The sequence below is a fragment of the Lynx rufus genome, unplaced genomic scaffold (genome assembly GCF_022079265.1).
Source record: "Lynx rufus isolate CCGP_SWC_20201006 ecotype Redwood Valley unplaced genomic scaffold, mLynRuf1.p SCAF_7, whole genome shotgun sequence".
NCBI lineage: Eukaryota > Metazoa > Chordata > Mammalia > Carnivora > Felidae > Lynx > Lynx rufus.
The window spans coordinates 124,133,201-124,154,036 of NW_025814889.1; the positions used below are offsets into that span (position 1 = coordinate 124,133,201).

The 20,836-nt window shown below is 35.6% G+C and overlaps 1 protein-coding gene across 4 annotated transcripts in view; it reads left to right on the forward strand.

Annotated features, from left to right (window-relative positions):
• Positions 1 to 20,836, forward strand: part of HCFC2 (host cell factor C2) — a 47,918-nt gene that overhangs the window by 21,290 nt on the left and 5,792 nt on the right. Inside the window, exons 9-17 of one of the 4 annotated variants that reach the window (XM_047065029.1) lie at positions 380 to 432; positions 1,902 to 2,079; positions 6,182 to 6,385; positions 6,952 to 7,025; positions 8,983 to 9,120; positions 10,656 to 10,841; positions 11,240 to 11,278; positions 11,546 to 11,831; positions 13,043 to 20,227. In XM_047065029.1, the coding sequence (XP_046920985.1) occupies positions 380 to 432; positions 1,902 to 2,079; positions 6,182 to 6,385; positions 6,952 to 7,025; positions 8,983 to 9,120; positions 10,656 to 10,841; positions 11,240 to 11,278; positions 11,546 to 11,831; positions 13,043 to 13,227 (1,343 nt within the window). In that variant the 3' untranslated portion in view covers positions 13,228 to 20,227. Of the gene's footprint in view, positions 1 to 379; positions 433 to 1,901; positions 2,080 to 6,181; positions 6,386 to 6,951; positions 7,026 to 8,982; positions 9,121 to 10,655; positions 10,842 to 11,239; positions 11,279 to 11,545; positions 12,837 to 13,042; positions 20,228 to 20,836 lie in introns of those variants that run through there. The other 3 variants (XM_047065031.1, XM_047065030.1, XM_047065032.1) reach the window with 3 other exon arrangements.

A 20,836-nucleotide genomic window follows, 5' to 3' on the forward strand; every position in this document is an offset into this window, starting at 1 on the left:
CATCATGATGTGGTAGGTAGAACGCATAGACACATAGGATAGAATGTTTTTTCTGCAGTTCACTCTGATGTACTTCCTTGTTTCGACATGCTACCTGACTTCAGGAGATGGTTTTAATTAGCTTTCATAAATATTTCAGCTTTTTAAACAAGTATTCAAAGTAATAGGCACTTGGAAAGTAAAAGCAGATTTCATTTTACATGTTCTTTTGGAAAGGATTTCAATCAACCAGTAAGCAGACTATTAAGAAAATAGATTAACTTTGATAAAGATACTACTTTTTAAGCTTTAATACATAACTTTCAGAAATACTTGATTGTAATATATTTTATTGAAGCTAATTTAGAGCATGTCAGTCTGAACTTTCTCATTCCTACAGGAGTCAGAATGGACCCTCACAGACCAGGCAGTAATAGCACCGTTCCTAACAGTGTAAGTTAAAAAAAAATTTATGATGGTAAATGAATGTTTGTGGTTAGAGTCCAAATTTTTATTAATATTTGTAGCATATTACCCTAGGACAGAGGTTCTTAACTCTGGCTGCATATTAGAATCACCTCTGAGATTAAAAAACAAACATATACAGAATCCCAAGCCTTTCCCGAGATTTAGTGAATCAGAATCTTTAGGATGATGCCCAGGTAACTCAGGTTTTAAGGAAAAGCTCCATAGAGCACTGTGGCACTGGCCTGGATTGAGAACCCCTAACCAGGAGACTAAAGTCTACCTTCATTGCACACAGCATCAGAGGCTAATCCATTATAATTTATACTTACGGTGTCTTGAAATCTGTATTTTGACATTTCTAAGTATCGTACACACTCCTGTTTTAAGTTTCTAAAGATGTACTTCAAAAACGCATATGAAATATATTTCTTTACTATGTACTTCATTGGCCAAAGAATATGAGTTGCTAAGTTGAACACTGATGTTTGTGAGGTTATTTCTTGTTTATGAAGTGCTTCACAGTAGGTATCTGTAGAGACTAATGAATAAGCTCACTAGGATTTACACTGGTTTTATATGGCAAGCTGCTGTCTGCATATACAGTAGATTCTTTTCAAGGGAAATGATGTAGGGATAAGCTCACGTGTTCTGAACATGGCTGTTGTGGACAAATATCCTAGAGCCATGAGAAGTTATAATTGACAATGGAGACAGAAAAGTCACAAAAAACAGGTAAGTAGAAGGGGGCAGCAATAGTGGGGTTTTTGAATGAAGCCAGGTAACTTTTATGGCTCAGTAGACCCATATATATTGCTGTATAGTAACTGATGTTGACCTTGATGACCTGAATTATCAAAAAGTTTAAATGTGTTAATTATAGTGTGTACAAGAAGGCAAAGAAAAACAGAATTAAAGAGACTGCTATTTAAAAATGTTTAATGGCAAAGAATATTGATATGTGTATGTATTAAATCTTGATATCTATTTGGAAACTCAGTCATATAGAATAATTCATTTGCTTGAACTGAGATTTTATTTTTAGGAGTCATCAGGTCTTTAAAATCCATGCTGACTTTGTTAAGAAAATTGGACAAATGTGTTAAACTCAGTAGCTCTGGTGTTGTCGCCTGTGCTGCATACATATTTACTTGCATACTAACTACCACTCATAAAACATAGTCTGGGGTTCCCCCCCCCCCCAGAATATACCCTCCTATTCCCCTTTATAACTGGTCTTCTGAGAATGGAGATTAAGGGAGGAAATGGGTTTTTAAACTGTTGTAAAATTTAAAGAATAATCCTATACAAATTAAGTGTATAATTTAAACTGTTTTATATCTTGGTAAATTTATTTTCAAAAGCATTCACGTTGTAAATTATTTTGCTTGTTTTTCACATGTATTTCTATTTAACTGAACATTGTTTGCTACAATAAACTGTTTTATTTCTTATAGATCAGCGATACAACGAACAGTGCAAAAACTGAACATACACCTATGAAAGGAACTTCTGTGAAAAACAGACCAGATCTCAAAGCATCAACTGATTTTAATGCTGCTTTACATCCATCTATGGCAACTAATACTTCTAATCATAATAGTTGTGTCGTGGATATGTTAAGGAAAAATGAAGGTATAAAGATGGCATTTTTAAAAAATGTTTATTTATTTTGAGAGAGAGAGAGAGAGAGAGAGAGAGAGAGAGAGAGTGCGAGCAGGGGAGGGGCAGAGAGAGAGAGAATCCCAAGCAGGTTCCGTGCCATCAGTGCAGAGCCCAACACAGGACTCGAACTCACAGACCATGAGATCATGACCTGAGCCAAAACTAAGAGTCAGATGCTTAATCAACTCATTCACTCAGGTGCCTCAAAGATGGCACTTTAAGTAAAGCCAAAGCTTTTTATAATAACAATAGGGAATTATAGTCTCTGAAAAAGTAAATGTTGTATGGTTTTGACCCATTTTCAAAATAATAATAAACTATCCACATTGACCCTAGTTAGAGTGATGTCAGGATACTAAGAAAGCACTGACCTGAATTGCAAAGCTTAGTTATGAGGTATGGAACTCAAATGAGGCAAGCTCTTTTATGACATTTGAGGTTGGCCAGTATGTTCAGTGTCACGTTCCCATTACTGTATTTTCTTAGCACGTAGAACTATCTGAAATTATCTATTTGGGGCAGGGATTTTCTTGTTCATCTCTATTTCCTCAGCACCCAGATCCATGCTTGGTTAATAGTAGTCATTTAGTAAATATTTGTTTAGGAAATAACTGGATTATCCTCAGAAAAATAGTTCATTTATGAGAACTGTTGATTACATTCATGCGACAGCTTGTACTTTGGTGATCCTTATATTTAAAATGAGTTCATTTGAATATTCTGATGCCATTTCAGATACATTGTATCTGATTTCAGTATCTAAAGTTATTTTATAAATCTCATTCTGATGTCCCTGACATAGAAACATGTGACTTTAGAAACGCCTGGGTGGCTCAGTTGGTTGAGCATCCAACTCTTGATTTCGGCCAAGGTCATGATCCCAGGGTTGTGGGATCAAGCCCTGTGTCGGGCTCCAGGCTGAGCGTGGAGCCTGCTTGGGATTCTCTCTCTCCCTCTGCCCCCCTACCTCAGTTTTGTGTTCTCTCTCTAAAATTAAAAAGGAAAGAAAGAAGAAAGAAAGAAAGAAAGAAAGAAAGAAAGAAAGAAAGAAAGGGAAAGAAAAGAAACGTGACTTTATTTTTAATTTGAGAAAGTCATGACAGCTGATATAAATCTAATGCCTCTTCAGTGATACAAACTTAACAAGATGAATATTATTTTTATTTCCATTTTTTTAAATGTTTATTTTGGGGAGACAGTGCAAGAGGGGGAGGGGCAGAGAGAGAGTGGGGTACAGAGGAGCCGAAGCGAGCTCCATGCTGACAGCAGAAAGCCCGATGTGGGGCTCAAACTCATGAACCATGAGATCGTGACTGGAGCCAAAGTCAGACACTTAATCAACTGAGCCACCCAGGCACACCTTTATTTCCATTTTTCTTAATGAGTCTGTGGTAGGTAAGAATATTCAATGAAAATAATTTCCTGTAATTTTTCCTTATTTCATCACCTGTGCAAAAGGAGGGCACTTTTGTTTTATTGATTTTCAGGTGGAATCATTTGGTTAAAATTATAAAAGCCTGGTCCTGGACCTCAATTTATATTTCTTTCTTATAGTGATTTTCTATGTCTATCTTATAAAGAAGTTTATGCTCTTGAAAACAAATCGGAGCTTTGAGATTTCAGAATCTTAATGTACTCCAAATCGTATGTTGTAAGACAGTTTAGAAAAAATTAATACGAAACAAATGGGAAAACCAGAGTGGTTGTACAGCGACAGTATCACTGACAGATCATAGACATTCAAATCTGTGAATGATTGGCTACCCAATCTCAGGTTAACAAGGGGAGATTGGACCTTTTTCTTTGTAGGTTGGAGTAGCTGGTATGTTTCAAAAGTGGAAGAGTGACATGATTAGTTGTTATTGTTGTTTTGGAAAGAACACTCTGGCCTCACCATCAGAAGAACTGGAGTAGGAAATGATTTGGGAGGCTTTGTAGAAGGTTCTTTTAGGACTCTAAGAGATAACCAGAGACTGAAGCAGTGGGTGGATTGGAGAGGAGAGAATATATCATTTCTGAGAGTTTTAGAAACTAGCATCTATTACTAGCCTTGGAAACTGGTTGGATATGAGAAATAAAAACGAGTTTACCATGACTCCCAGTTTTTTGGTTGGATATTCAATGAGTGATGATACTCTTTATCAAGAAATGAAATATAGGAGCCAGAACAGATTTGGGAAAAAGGTAAGTTCAACTTTGAACTTAGTGTTTTTGAGACACTTGAGGAACATACTGGTAAAGATTTTTAATCGGCAGTTGGATATTTAGGTGTAGAGTCTAGGTGGTAATTTTTGGCTGGAGTATAAATTTAGAAATTAAGGGTAACTAAAATATAAGCCCCACAAGGAGCAGTGACTTTATCTGACTTGTTCACTGCGAGATTCTTAGCACCTGGCAGTGTCCAGGATATATGTGTTTGAGAGATGTATGATTTATGAATGGTAGTGAAAACATAGGAAAATATGTAAATGGAGAAAAGAGAAGGCTTGGGAACACCTGCATTTAAAAAGTCATCTGCAGAGAAGAAGCCAGCTACAGAGATTGAAAAGGGGTTCTTAAAAGGCCAGGAAAAGAACCAAGTAGATTGGTGTCCTGTTTTTTTTCTCAGTAGTGGTCATCTCAGTTTGTGTATGCATGTTTCTCTACCACACGATTATAACTTCATGAAGTATTAACCATGCCTGCTTTATTTCACCATTGTAGAAGCATGCATGATATCTGGTAAATAGTAAGTCCTCAGTATTGTGGAGTGAGGGGTGCCTAGGTGGCTCAGTTGGTTAAGCATCCAACTCTTGATTTTGCTCAGGTCATAATTTCACAGTTCGTGGGATGGAACCCTGCTCAGGCTCTGCGCTGATGGCGTGGAGCCCACTTGGGTTTCTCTCTCTCTGCTCCTGCCCTGCTTGTTCTCTCTTTCTCTCTCGCTCTCTCTTTCAAAACAAATAAGCATAAAAAATATTGTGGAATGAGTAATTATAAGTCATAGAAAGAAACAACTTCAAAAAAGGAGTATGTGGCCGGCATTGTTTATGTTGCAGAAAGGTCAAGTAAGTGGAAATTGGAAAGCATCCCTTAGAAATCACTGACGTTTGCCAGAGCCATTTCATTAGAGTAGAGGGGTAGAAACCAAATTTGAAGAGGTCAGGGAAGTAGAGACTGCTCTGAAGGAATTAGTGAGGGGTAATGGCAACTGGAGATTTGTGGGGTCAAAGAAGATGGGTGTTTTGTTTGCTTGAGAGACTTGATAATGTTTAAGGACTGAGCGCCAAAAACTGCTAATGAAAAAAGAATCTGAAAACCCTGAAGAGAAAGGAATGATTGATAAAAGAGGGTCCCAAAATATGGGGAAGGGATAGAACCAAGATCACAGGAGGATTGATTATCCTTCCTCTGGAGAGAGGTCAGTTCGTCCTCTGAAATGGAAGAGAAGATAGAAAGGATGGGCCCAATCATAAATGTGTTTCTAGTTTAGGGCAGAAGAAGGCAGAAAACTCAAGGCATTCATGCCTGATGACTTCTGTTTTTTCCCCTAAAGTGGGAGGCAAGGCATTTGATCTATGATTTAGAAGAGTCCAAGAACAATGATTCAGTGTTTAGAATGGAAGAAGGACCTGAGAAGTTGGACATCTGTTATCTATGTAGTACATTTTATTTTATTTTTCTTTTCTTTATTTTTTAAAAAATATTTATTGATTTTAAGAGAGAGAGAGAGTGCATGAGCAGGAGAGGGGCAAAGAGAGAGGGAAAAAGAGAATCCCAAGCAGGCTCCATGCCGTCATCGCAGAGCCCGACATGGGGCTCGATCTCAACAAACTGTGAGATCGTGACCTGAGCCGAAATCAAGAGTTAGAGCTCAACTGACTGAGCCACCCAGGTGCCCCTGTAGTCCACTTTATTTTTCTAAACATTTTATGTTTAGCCTAATGGTTAATTCATATGCATGACATTTGCAGTGCCTGTGTTTATGATTTTTAAAATTGAAATACCAAGAACGTGTGACAAGAACCATAATAAGATAGCATACTTATTGCAGGCGTTATGTTAATAATTGTTTTTTTCACTTTAATTTTAGGTCCTCATACTTCAGCAAATATAGGTGTTCTAAGTAGTTGCCTGGACTTAAGAACAGTAATCCCTGAAACTTCTGTATCCAGTTCTGTTTCCAGCGCACAAACTATGGTAACCCAGCAGACCATTAAAACTGAATCATCCAGTACAAATGGGGCAGTTGTTAAAGATGAAACTTCACTAACAACATTCAGTACCAAATCTGAAGGTTTGAAATGTGTTTCACATACTGTATTTTGAACCATTTGTGTATATAAATTCATCAAACTTACTTGTTTAGATGGGAATTGCATTTCATCTTGGATTGAGTTATATATAAACAGATAAAACATTCCAATTAAAATTATTATATAACATACTCTTCTGCCTTCCATAAAATATTTAAATCAGCACACACCAAAATACGTTCAGAATGTGTTTTTCCTACCGTGAATATATTCAGCAAATTTTTTTTCCATAGAAAAGATTTATTCTTTAGACTATGGGGTAACAATTCCTCCAGCTTGATAGATTTCTGATTTTATAAATTCTCGTTTCATTCTTTTGCTATAGGAATTGTGTTTCATCTTTGGTAAACATTCTCTGAAGTTCTAGCTGGCCATCAAACCCTTGAGAAATGAACATTGTGAATGAAATTGAGTTAGAGGGTCCATATTTCTAATTATTGTGCTTTTTTCCCTGGGGCTATTTTTTTATGTTTATAAATTATATTTTAATGTGTCTGTTTGATAAGTGATCATGTAAGTCTTATATGATGAATTGTTTGGTTTTTAGTTGATGATACATGTGCCCTGCCTGCAACTAAGATCAGCCGTGTGGAAACACAGGCCACAGCGATGTCATTTTCTGTAAGTACGTGACCTGAAGATCACTTGTGTTTACAGGTGGCCAAGTATGCTTTAAATGCTGAGCAACTTCAGCGTGAATTCATGAGAAGATTCTTGAGTGTCCTTTAGTAATGACTTGACATAGATTGAGAAATGAAGACTTGAATAGGAAAATGTTTACAGTATACTGTTAAGTGAAAAAAAGCTGCATAAAAAATAATATAGATACGCTGTGGTCCCAATTTTATTAAAAGATTCACACAGTAGATACATTCCTACTCTCACGTGAATCCACATACATCCATACTACAATGCTGGATGACTTTCTTCAGGTTGTGCGACCATAGATGCTTTTTATTTTCTTCTTTGGGCCTTCAGTATTTTTGTATAGTGAAATGTGTTACTTTCATAATCAGAAATATGTATGCGTGTATGTGAACATATATACGTATATATGTAAGTTACATTAGTGGTTTAAGAGTAAAAGGACATGGTACAGAATGGAAAACTTGAATGGCTCTATTACTAGCTACTTATTAGGAGAACAGCAGAATATTGCAATATGAAAATAAAAATTGAGTAGGCATACCTATTGGGTAGGCCAATAATCTACAACATGGCATCGTTTTATGAAAGGCCAGAACTGGTCTGCATGGCACCAAACTTAAAATGCTAGGAATGTGCCTCACAAGTATACACAACTGTCTTAATTACATAAATATAAGGGTAATACATATGTGTGTGTGTGCATGTGTGTGTATATACCTTTTTATTTTAAAATGCTGAGTCATTTCAGCTTTATTGCTATGAGCAAGAGTTTTTATTTGACCTAGTATTTACCTCTTAGCATCTTCAAGAATTATCTGTAGTTTTAGTTTCCTTTCAATCATGATTTTATGGATTTTGATCGTAGTTTTATCTTCATCAGCTTTCACCTTTCCAGAATGTTACGTTAAGTCCTAGAGTTCTTAAACTCAGGGAAAAATTATTAAAGGGAACGTTTTTCTCTTCAATCTGTCTTGCAGCACATCAGACAGAATGGTATTTGTTATTTCAGTTGGAGCCAGTTGTTTTATAAAAGTTGTTGAAGAGAGTTTTTACCACTTTAAAAATGAAAACAAGTTTAAAGCTATTCCTTTTTTTAAAACCTTAAAGACTTTTCTAGTTAGCTCACTTTGTCATGTGTGATAGCCTAAATAACAAATAATGTGAATTATAAGCATGTACCTCTGCTGTTATATATTTAAGACAGAAATAAATAACTGAAGTGCACATTTGTTTTGAGCTTCTGGAAACAGTGTCTCATTTATAAAGAAGATGGCTTAAAAAGGTTAGTTCCAGGGATAAGTATAATTCACTTATCACTAAAAGTAGTTTAAGGTAGAGGAAGTGTATTTGTTTTAAAGCAAGGTAAAAAATGTAAAACTGTTTGCTCCTCTTTAGTATATACTAAAGTATATTCAAATTGCATTTTAGTTTTGAACATTTTTTCTCCTTTTAGGTTTGGAGAATCACAGGTATTTCAAGTGCAAAGATCACTGAATTTCTGCTAGTTGTTTTTGAATCTAGAAATAAGCCAGCTTGGAATGAATTTTTCCTTATTTGCTCCTTTTGGAGCAAGGTATAATGTCACACTAAAGGGATTACATTTTCTGAGAGAGTCTCTGAAATGACAATGTTCTATAAAACAGCTGGCATTTTAACAAATCACTGATTGGAAAGCATGCTAACTCTAGCTAGGTTGATAGTCCAGAGCTACTGACTTGGAGAATGCCTGTCACTCCCCATGTTTGAATTGGCATCCCTGTTTCACTGTCAGTTGACCTAATCTGTTAAGAGTTTATTTACTTATGAGCTGTTAATGTTGTGGTGTTTACCCGTATACCTACTTGTAGATCACTGCATGGATTTGTTAAATCTTGAAGTTTCTTATATGCTCAATAAGAGTCTTGATAAATTTTTCTTTCTCTAAAATTAGAAAGAGACTCCTTCAAATCCAGTGGCCACAGTGAAAGCAGGAGAACGACAGTGGTGTGATGTAGGAATTTTTAAAAATAACACAGCTTTGGTGAGCCAGTTTTATTTGCTGCCCAAAGGGAAGCAAAGCATCTCAAAGGTAGCTATTGATATGTTTTCTACACTGTGAGTTTGTAAGTGTCACAAATGAGGTCTTTTTTTATAACCCTGATTGAAGTCACTTTGGATGAGTGAAATTGGGATCTGTTCACAGTCTATAATTAAGAGTTCTATATGCCTTCTTATCTTGTATTCTTTTATAAGGCTCTTTTTATGGACTGTATCATAAGCAGGTCACTTAAAAAATCTTATACAATCACTGGGCTGGATTTTGAGTCAAAATTAATATGGTCTGGCCAGTACAGATAAGGATGTCTTTTAAATACCTCTAATTTTGTTATCTGGTATGTTTAGAGAATGGAACATTTTTTCTTAGAACTTTTTTAATTCCTGATTTCACAACTTAAAAAATTTAATAGCCCCTGTAGATGAAGGAATACAATCTAGTTTTCTCTTGATTCTGAAACCCCTTAAAGTGGAACTCATATATATAAACATTAACCCTCTAAGAATTATCAAATAGATAACAGCTCCAAAGCACACTGAACTAATTTTTTTCTGGAATGGGGAATTTCAGAGAGTGAATTGCCAAGGAAATAGCTACTTAGTTTGACTCTCCCAAAGACCTGCACAAACGGACAATATATCATTTATCATTATATTTTAGTTTCTCTAATATTACCTCTGGCATCTCTCGACAAAAATGAAAATCCTGGTGAATAATTTGTTAGTATTATACCTAATGAAATTTCTGGCTGTAGCTTAATTTCATATATTAGAAATAACGATATCTAAGGGCCTAGTAATTACCTGTTTTTCCCAAAAGAAAAACAGCATAAAATTTAGAGTCAGTAAACTTGGGTTTGAATCATTAGTTCCAGCACTCAACAGTGTGACCTTGGAGAAGTCACTTGTTTAACCTGAGACTCAGTTTCCTCACTTATAAAATAAAAATGATAAAGCTCCCTTAAAAATGGGAATGATACATTAGGACTACCTGTCTCACAGTGGTGCAGTGAGAGGGAAAATATGGAAAAATTGTTTGAAAGTTATGAATGTTATGATCTTTCTACCCAGAGTATACAATCCAATTATTTAACATTTGTTCAGCATCTGCTGAATATTAATTTTTAAAATGCTCCATAATACATGCTGATCACTTCTTTTCTGGCAAGTTTGCTTGCCTGTATCCAAAGGGTATTGTTCCTGGTTAGACTGAGAAGAATTCCTCTGAGATTTCTATTCTAAGTTTATATGGACGGTTGTTTCTTTGCTTACAGTGGTTGTCAGTTTTTTTCTACCTTTACATTCTTCATGTGCAGAATATGCTTAAATTTCTTTTTATAATTAGTGGTTTTTAACTGGAAAGGTCACTTTTCCTCCAGATAAGAATCACTGATTTATAGGCTTAGTTGCTTTTGTATTTGGAGGGTTTATTCCATGTGTGACAGAGGGAAAAAATTAAATGTGAACTAGAACCTTAAAACATAATTCATTCTTTGAAAAGTTTTCTTGTTTAATGACAAAATAATTAATTGCACTTTTTCTTTGACTTTTGTATATGTTACATTTTAGATAGGAAATGCGGACGTACCTGACTACAGTTTACTTAAGAAACAAGATCTTGTTCCAGGCACAGGATACAGATTCAGGGTAGCAGCCATCAATGGATGTGGAATAGGCCCTTTCAGCAAAATCAGTGAATTTAAAACTTGTATTCCTGGTTTTCCTGGAGCTCCTTCTGCAGTCAGAATTTCAAAGGTGAGATGTCCGGTCAAGTCTTGGTGATTTATTTATTGAAAGTTTATACATGAAGTAAAACCATCAGTTTAGAGATTCTTGTTAGTAACCGATGAAATGAGAGGTATCTAAAAGGGGTATCTAAAAACCAATGTAACATTGTGTGTCAACACTATTTCAATTTTTGAAAAATTAAGTAATAAGTGGGGTGGATTAAAAGTTTAAAAAATATTGCTTGCTAATAACTCATAATTTTAAGGACCAAATTTCAAGCAGAATTACAGCATCCAAATTCTAGAAAGTCAGAGAAATCTGGTATGCTTCTTAATATTAACTTTGTTCTTGTTGTATGGAACCAAAAAGTTTGTGTTGGAGAATTTTAATAGAACACATGAAATTGAATTATATTTTATCCTAAGGTCCTGCCCCTCTTTAGAGAAGAAAAGATCTGCTTTCAGGTAAGAAAAATCCCTTTCTTGGGATGGTATAGGCAGACATTTAAGCCTAGTTATGATATTGAAAAGTGGGCAATGAATTAAACATTGTAAATCCAATTAAGGTAAGTTTAAAAAAATCGGTAATAAAAGTTCTAATATCTAATGCAATTACTTTAGCAAAAAACAATATTTTGTGTTCTAAAGATAGACTCAACATTATAAGTGATATTAGAGAAAATTTCAGAACCTTTACCTGTTTTTGTTTTTGTTTTTTCTCCTCTCTTCAAGAATGTTGAGGGTATCCACCTTTCCTGGGAACCTCCAACTTCACCTTCTGGAAATATTTTGGAATATTCAGCCTACCTGGCTATCCGCACAGCACAAATACAAGATAATCCAAGTCAACTTGTGTTTATGAGGATTTATTGTGGTCTTAAGACATCATGTATAGTAACTGCTGGGCAACTTGCAAATGCACATATCGATTATACGTCCAGGCCTGCCATTGTGTTCAGGATATCAGCAAAGAATGAAAAGGGATATGGACCAGCTACGCAAGTTCGATGGCTTCAAGGTAACAATAAAAAAGCACCTTTAAATTGAGTTTTTGTTTTTTTGTTTTTTGTTTTTTTACTGAAGCTATTGTGATGATTATTTATTAGTAACTGGTTATGAAGATTTGTCATTTAAAAGAGTATTCTCTGACTGTATTTCTAGCACTTATGAGTTTGAGTTTGTAAGTTGTTCTTAAAATGTATTTGCTCAATTTTAGATCCAAATAAAAATAGAAAAGAAGCAAAGACTCTCTGAAAATTAGTGTATGGATTCGTCCTTACAGTTATATAACTGCTCTTTTATAAAGGAAAATAGTAAAATTAAGATAAAAGCTAGAAGGCTTTATTACCCCAATATCTTTTCTAAAGGCCACGTAACTCAGTCATCCTAGAGGTATTGAGATGATTCTAGTAACTGGCTGTTGTACACTGTGCTGTCTTACTTAGTAGATGTTCTCTCCATTGTAAAGGCCCTGTCTTTGAGTACTCCCTATAACTTTATTATTCTATATGAGCAGTGATTCTCTAACAACTGTCTTCTGGATAATATCTGTGATACTAATATTGGGAGCCGCTATTTGATTCATTTTTTTGTTTACCTACAGTTAGCACAGAGCTTAAGAAATTAAAAAAGGAAGAGGCGAGTTTAGAAACTCTGGTTTTGAATTTTCTTTATTTTCCAAGAATCATGGCAAAATACAAAAAGAGTAATGGGTTTTCTTGGTTCATACCAGGCTGATACATTGGAATATATTTTTGGCCAAAGCACTTAATGTACCTGGTCTTTGATTTCCTCATTAATACAAGAGGGAGTTAAAAGAATTTACATAATAAGGTTTCTTTCAGCACTAAAATGCTGTCTTTTCATCAGAAGCAAAGTATATCTGTGAACATTTTAGCAAGTGTTTTAATGGCTCTAACTTTGCTTTTGCTGAAACTAAAACATGCGAATTTAAAATTCAAAATTGAAGTACATGTCCTCTTTATTGCAGAAAGAAAGAAGCACCTTAACAGGACACAAGTTTTGAAATAGTGTTTTAAACATTTGTAAGATTTTTGTAAATGCTCTAAATGTTTTATTTTTGCATTGTTTTTACCTCAAAATTGTATAAACTTTTTTACAACTGAAAAATAAGCATTAGACAGCTTACTCAGGTCCCATTGCAACCTTAAAGATGCAGATAGGCATTATGGATACTCTGCCACAGGTAGCTTGTTTTGAACCTTTTAGGAATTTCCCGGTTCTGCTGCCGATACAAATCTGGAGTGAATATACAGAGCAATATAACTGCAGAAAAGATGGTTCAAACTAAGAGCCGTAATAACTGCAGGGGCCCAGGCCTATCTATTTCTACCATGCGACCTTATGCCAGGTCAGGTGGACTGAGTAGCTGTGTCCTCGAGCTTCACGTATAATACTCCCGGCCACGATGGATTTAATTGTGCAGGATTGATATATATGTATGTTCCAGTTACTAATTTAAAGTGTATAGAATATTTTAATATATAATTTTTGTAAAGAACTTGGATTTTTATACTACAGTATTTGTAATTAATGTGTCTCACTAATTAAGTTTCTCTTGAAGAAAATATGCAAGCTGTTAGACACATAATGAGTGATTTCCAAACTCTAAAGGTAAAATAAATGCACTACTCTGGTGTTATTAGAATACCTTTTTTGTGGCTGTATGAATCCTAAATCTTTAAATGTGTATTTTTACAAACAATGTTTACAAGGAGCTTCTCTGGTTTGTTGTCTCAGCACCTCCCTTGGTGAGAGCTTCATTCTGCATTTGTTAAATTCATATGCTTTGCTTTTTAGCATATGCTTGCTTTTTGCACTAGTAGAATTTTAACTTACCTCATTATTATGTTTGTAATCATTTGTATAGCTTCCATAATATGTCTGGTATAGGCTAAACAAATACTTAACCAAAGTTAAAATAAATGGTAAGCAGTTTTGCACATATTAAATGCTAGGGTTTTTTGTGTATATATGTGTGTTTAGTTATAAAAAGAGGAAGAATGAAAAGTTATAGTAAGTATATGTTTCAAGTCCAATTACTTTAATGATTTATCTGCTTTATTAGAAAAAAGTCTGGCTTTTAACTCCTTATTCTCTGCATTAATTAACAATTTGCATCTTGAAGCACTTCCCTTAATGACAAGGACGAAGTTGACTTTAAGCAAAGAATAGAATATTTGTTTGAGTGTGCACATTTGTAACTATTTAGTATTTGGTTTAGTTTACTTTGCTTATATGCCTCTGTTGTGCTATGAACCTGTGGTTCTAAATACATCTTATTTTCTAGAGAGAAAGGCAGTCTTGCTATATACCAAGGGATTTGTGAAAATAACAAATGTTTTTACTTTGACAATTAGCCCAGATTCTGTTATCGTTTTGTTTTGTTTTGTTTTTTGGCATTTGTGCATTAAGCACTGGTCATATTTATTGGTGACTGAAAGATGCCATTGAGAGATCTCTGTGGCTTGACATTCATAGTTAATAACAGATCTTTAAGCTGCGTGTTCATGAATAGAATGTACTAGGGTAAATAACAAGAGAAGTGCATTTAGCTTCCTATGATTTGCACATTTTCTAAGCGAAGATCCCTTTGAGTAGCAGTGGGCTAGATCATGCAGGTATCTTTCATATGAGGATTTACACTGAGTTAAATGACTCTTTACTCCTCCTTGCTGAATAAGCAATTCAGATGTACAAGCCTTTGTGCCATAGTCCTCTACCTGGGCTCTACAACTTTGGTTCACATATGTAGTAAAAAGATTTTGATGTTGCATGCTCTTAGAATTATATTTTCTAAGATATTGTATTGGCTTTGTTTTAGCTTAGTAAACTGTTTTGGCAGTTTAATTAGAAATAGGATATTATAAACTCACTGTTATCTGCATTAAAAAAAAAAACAATCTGATTGCATGTATGAGGCCCCCTTGCTCTATAACCCAATTACATAAATATAATCATCTCTAAGCAGGTGAAACTGTTGACCTGTTATTTCAAAGACTTGTGGTCTAGCCAAGATTTGTTCTGGTTAGAGATCTGGTCTATTATAACTGAAGGTATTTTTATTTTAAAAAATTGCAGCACTTGTAGCATCAAAATCACTTGTAACATTGCCTATGAAGAGATAATTAGGTTGAAAGTTATTGCAGTAATCTGCCCATGAATGAAATAGGTTGCAAAATAGACTTGGTCTTTGACTGCTTAAGGTATAAACTGACAGTTACATTTCCCAAGACTGATTTTAGGCAGTTTTATGTGTTATGTACCAATGATGTGTAAAATAAAGCACCTTTTCTATTATAACCAATTACAGGTGTTATTTGTTTTGAACTATATGAGAGAAAAATTAGTGATGGATGGCAGAGTAAATCTGTAAAATGTTGATTTTATATCGTTCACTTAAAATAACATAGGCAGTCTCATAAAGAATAGATTGTATCCGAAAACTTGTTTTTAAGTTAGTGAATTGTGTTTGGGAGTGATTTTCTCATAGAAATGTAAAGCCTGTCTCTCTAACCCTTACTGTGGCTGAGCTAGTAAGTAAAAAGGCACATGGCTCCAGGAGACAAATCTAAACTGTTGTCATCTCTTTTGTCCTCTAGTCGCTTTTAATTTTTTGTCTGTATGCTTTTCACCCATTTTAATTCACAGCAGCCAGACTTCTGTCCTGCTACTCCATCAAAACGGCTCTAGCAAAGGTCAGGGATAACTTCTCATTTCCCAAATCTAGTGATTTCTCTTGTCATTCGTAACTTAACCATTCCCTGGACACTTGGACATTTTCTTGGTTTCTGTGCTACCGCTAGCTCTTCCTTCCCGTACTCCTCCTGTCTGTAGGCCCCTTTTCTACTCGCACCTGCCTTCATTTGTTTTTTTCAAGACTCACCTCCTTTTTCAAGATTTCAAGATGAAGCATTTCCTGACATGCTCCATTTCCAGGTAGATTTGACCCCTTTGTCTTATGCCCCCACTGTCCTTTGTCAAATCTTCTGTCATAGCTGCCTAAAAAACATTGTGTCCTTACTTGTTAGCATTGTTCTCTCCCTCTGCCAGATGGTAGGTCTTTGAGGTAGAGAGTGGGTCTTTCTATTTCTTACATATCAGCCATTTAGCTGGTATTTAAATATGTGTTAACATGATTAAGGAAAATTGTCACCTTCACATTTCTCCATATTCTCACTCCCCTCTCTCAAATTGGGGTCAGAGTAGGAGGAAGGCTTTGATAGGGAAACAGATTTTAGCTCTTACTTCGGTTCCTAAGAGTTCTGGGATAAATAAAGAATATGTCACATATATACTGGGCTAAACGGGATTTAACATAGGTATGTATAGGTCTCAAGCAGAAGTCTTTGACCTAAAAAGATCTGAGCATTTAGTGAGATTGGTAGGTATTGCTGGGTTATGATTTTTAACATTGGATGAAATGGAAAATGAGCTAAAAATATTTCCAAACTATTTCCTTATAGAAAAGCCATGGACTCTTGTCTAACATTAGAAAAAACAACCTACCTATTTGATATTAAGCACTGGGACTGCTGGAAGACATAGAACACCAGCATTAATACATATCAAGTCAGGCCACTATTGTCACCTCCAAGCTTATAGGACAAAGGATTCTTACACCACTAGAAAACAACATGACATTGGCACAACTTCCTTCCAGGTTTCCCAGTTAGAGTTGGGATTCCATACTATTTCTGTAACTCAAGAAGACTCTTTTTTCTTTTCTTTCTTTTTTTTTTTTTTTAATCATGCCTGAAAAAACATGAAATACAACATTCTGGGGAGAAAAATTTCTATAAACTGAATGAAGAAAGAAAAGGCTTTAAGATCCAAGGATATCAGCCTCCTTGTTCAGAATAGATTTCTGTATCTTATTAGTATCTATTTGCTTCTTTCCTATCCTCTGAGGAGCTAAAATCAAGAAATGTCCACTTGTGAGATTGTTAATTTCAGCAAGGTCATCTGAAACAGAGTGTGAGGTTCTTTTGTGTATTTAGTACCTTGGATAAATTGAATTGAACAAGGGCCTGATACTTAAAGGCCATCATATTTGCAATCTGACTACTAGTAATGCCAGTGTCTCAAATTCAAAAGTCTTGAGAATACAGGTTATAAAGCCTTTGGCCTTAGATAGAGAGAAGGTTAGGAAGTCACAGGTATGAGGCAGTAGAGACAACAGAAGGATTCTCTATTTCCTGTTTTGATTTTGCTGGTTCAACAAAAAGTCTTTGCAGAGTATTTAGAGATGTCAGGGTGTTTACTCCTGAAGATAAAAAAAAATGTAGAAAGTATGAGTTTGTGTTATATCAGTAATGAAAGCTACTACAGAGAAGGAAATGGCCCCCTTCCTACCCACCTCCCCCTTCCTGGTCTCCTTACCACCCAGGGACAAAAAGCTAAAGGAGGAGAACTGAGGAAGGCACAGGAGAACCTGTGCCTGAGCATTTGCAGGTTAAAAAGAAAAGGTAGGACTTGTATTTGTTTTTGAACATGGAATAACTCTATCCACTAGTTAATCATGGTCCAACAAATATCCAGCTGTGACCAAGAGGATCACTCATTCCTTGTATCTGGGGAGACAGAGTGGAAGTTCCTTAAGAACTTGAGAAAGGTTCCCTCCTAATTTCTCTGTTTCTTACTGGAGAGGGAGGAAAAAGCTGCCAGTATATTAATGACCGTCCATCATAATAAAGGTGTGGGTGTGATACTTAGAGCAGCATAGCATGTAAGAGAGTGGGCAGAGTTCTGAAGGTCCGACTTTCTGATATAAAAGTCATCCTGCCCTGGGGGGTGCAAGATGGCGGAGTAGCTGGACCCTCAGCTCACCCCACCCCTCCTCTACAGTCATCCTGCCACCACTTGCAGTTTAGCGCCCCCTGGTGGTGTTGTCCCTTCCACTTTAAATAAAGGTGAGATTTTAGGTCTTGTAGCTGCCTGGGATTTTTAAAATAGCTACAGCAATATCTGGAACTTTCCAGTGTGTTGGCCCTGTGTTAGACCCAGTGGGGGCGAGATTGGGCCTGGAGAATACACTTTGGACTTCCCCATTTTCTGGGAATGGGTTGCAGTCCTTTTGCTGCCAGGCCTGATCTACCTCTTGAAGCAACTCACCCAAGATAATAACTTTAGCTTGCCGTTTGGGGAAAGGGGATGGATGGAATGTTTCAAGATGTTTTGTTTGTTTTTTTTCTTTTTTCAAGTTTTGAAATTGTGTAACAAATTTATGGCTATTTTCCTGAATCAGGAAAAATTGCACCTTAACTATCCCTTATTTAATCTGCGCAGTGTCACTGCCAGCAATGACCTTGGCAAAGTCACGATTACAAAATTGTTATGACATTTGTGTGACCAACCTGACACTGTTATTGACCAATGTGGAGAAACAATAACTACCATGCGCTTTCTGTATTTGGGGGGTTACTTAATACATAAATACATTATTAGGAGAATGTGCCAAAGGGAATTTGTACTATTGAAAGTCAGCAGAATTCAGTAAAGAGGCAGCGTCTCCATCCATTTATTTTGGAATTCGCATCACCTGTCTCTATTTTCTGCTTTATACAAGAGATTACACCCAGTGTACAAAGTAACCGGTTAACCAGTGTCATGTTGGTGACTCTGATTCATCCTGGCAGAGCAGGACTGTAATACTCCCATCTCGTTGGATCTGAACCTTTGGGAAACTGTTTAACTTCCGTGAGGAGTAGCGCATCTCATCCCTCTTTTTCTATTTTATCAGGTGCTTCTTCCCTACCAGTTAAAACAATTAGCTGATTTGCAGTGCACAGCAGTAGCTGAAATACGAGGAGATGTTCCCTCTCTTTATTGATGAAATTATGTATTAAATAACCTTATAGCTTTTTTCTTTTAAAATATTTCTTGTGAAATAAAATGATCACACATGTATTCAACCTTCAGCATAAGAACTAGAACATTCTCAGATACCCAGAATGCCCCTATTTTTCCTCCCCCCCCCCCCCCCCCGCATAAGGTAAACATTATTCTGGATTTTTTTGTTAATAATTCCCATGTTTTTATTTATGGTTCTACCATCTATGTATGTATCCCTAATAGTATGCTGTTTAGATTTACCTGGTTTTGAACTTTCATGTAAATGGTTTCCTGCTGCATTATATCCTTCTGTGACTTTTTTCAGGCATTGGTTTTGAAATTCCCATCCGTGTTTATGCATGTAACCGCATTTCATTTGTTCTCACCGCTGTATGGTATTCCATTGTGTGGCTCTCCCACACTTTACTTATCTGTTCTTCTGTTCATGGAGATTTGGATTGTTTTCCATTTTGAGCTATCAAACAGTGCTGCCCGGAACGTTCTGCCAATTACAATGGAAGCTCCATGCGGGCAGGGATTTTGTCTGTTTTGTCTGATCTTGTCTGTTGAGACACTCACGATGTCTAGGACAATGGAGGGCACATGGCGATGCTCAATAAATATTTGAGGAATGAATGAATTCTTGTACCTTTCCCCTGGCGCACATGTACAAGATTTGCTCCAGGGAGGTTGTGTTCAAAGTATGGTCCAGGGACCCTTTCAGGGGCTCTGTGAGGACAAAATTATTTTCGTAAAATTACTAAAACATTATTTGTCCTTTTCACTGTCATTTTTCATGAGTTTATGTATTTTTCCAGAAATGATGACATCATCACTCTGACAGCTAATCAAGTGTATACTTGTGAATTTTTGTGTTTTGAAAATGCCTCTTTTAATTTTCAATTTGGTAAATATTGATAAATATAACCCACACAAACAACTGATTTTTGAGGTCCTCAGTATTTTTTAAGGATGCAAAGAGGTTCTGAGACCAAAAATTTGAGAACCACAGCTCTAAGAAGCAGGTTTTGCTTGGTCATGCTGAACTGTTTCTGAAAGCATTTGTACCAGTTTACGTTCCCCCTGGCAATGGTTGAGTGCCATTGTTCCATATCTTAGCAAACACTTGGTCTTGACTATCTTTTATATTTGCCAATTGGGTGGTGATTATATGGTGTCTTACTGTGGGTTTAATTTGCATTTCCCTGATTACTAATGAAATTGAGGTGTTTTTTTTTTTTAATATATGAATGTGTTTCCTCTTATGTGAAGTACTTATTCATGTCTTTTCCCCATTTTTGTATTAGGTGTGTCTTTTTTTCATTGATTCATAGGATTTCTTTATAAATTCTGGGTACCAGTCCTTCGTCAGTTAAACATGTTGTATATATATCTTCTCCCAGTTTGTGTATTATCTTTTGTAATTGTATTGAATCTGTTGATCAGCCTGGAGAAAATTGATGTCTTTTCAGCAATAAGTCTTCCTAGCCAAAAACACTGTGTTCCATTTATTTGGTCTTCTTTTAATATCTCTCAATAAACTTTAATGATTTTTCTCCATAAAGGCCTTCATGTATTATATTAGATTTCTTCCTATGAATTTTTATATATTTTTAATGCTATGGTAAATTTTTAAATTTTTTCTATTCTAACTGGTTGTTTCTAATATAGATCATGTGCTATGTGTTGATTTTGGATCCAGCAGCCATGCTAAATTTTTATTCTAATAATGTATTTAAATGCTCTTGACTTTTTTAATACAATCATTATCGGCAAGTAGTGAGAATTTTCTTCCTTTATGATGCTTCTACCTTTAAAAATTTTTCGTCTTTAGTTTCTGCACTGGCTATGACCTGTAGTACAATGTTGAAAAGAACTGATAGTGAACTGATAGTGAACATCCTTGTTTTAAACATCCCAGTTTTAAAGCATCCCTTTAAGGGAATGCTTTCAACATTTCAGTTCAGTAATTTTTTTCCCCTGTAAATGGCCTTTATCAATTAAGAAGATTCTCTTCTATTTCTGCTTTGCTAATAGTTTTATTATGAATGGGTGTTGAATTTTATTGAATGCTTTTTTCTCATCTATTTACATGATTGAATGTTTTTTGATGTTAATGTATTAAGTAATGGTGGCTGACTTTATTATTGAACCAACCTTTAATTCCAG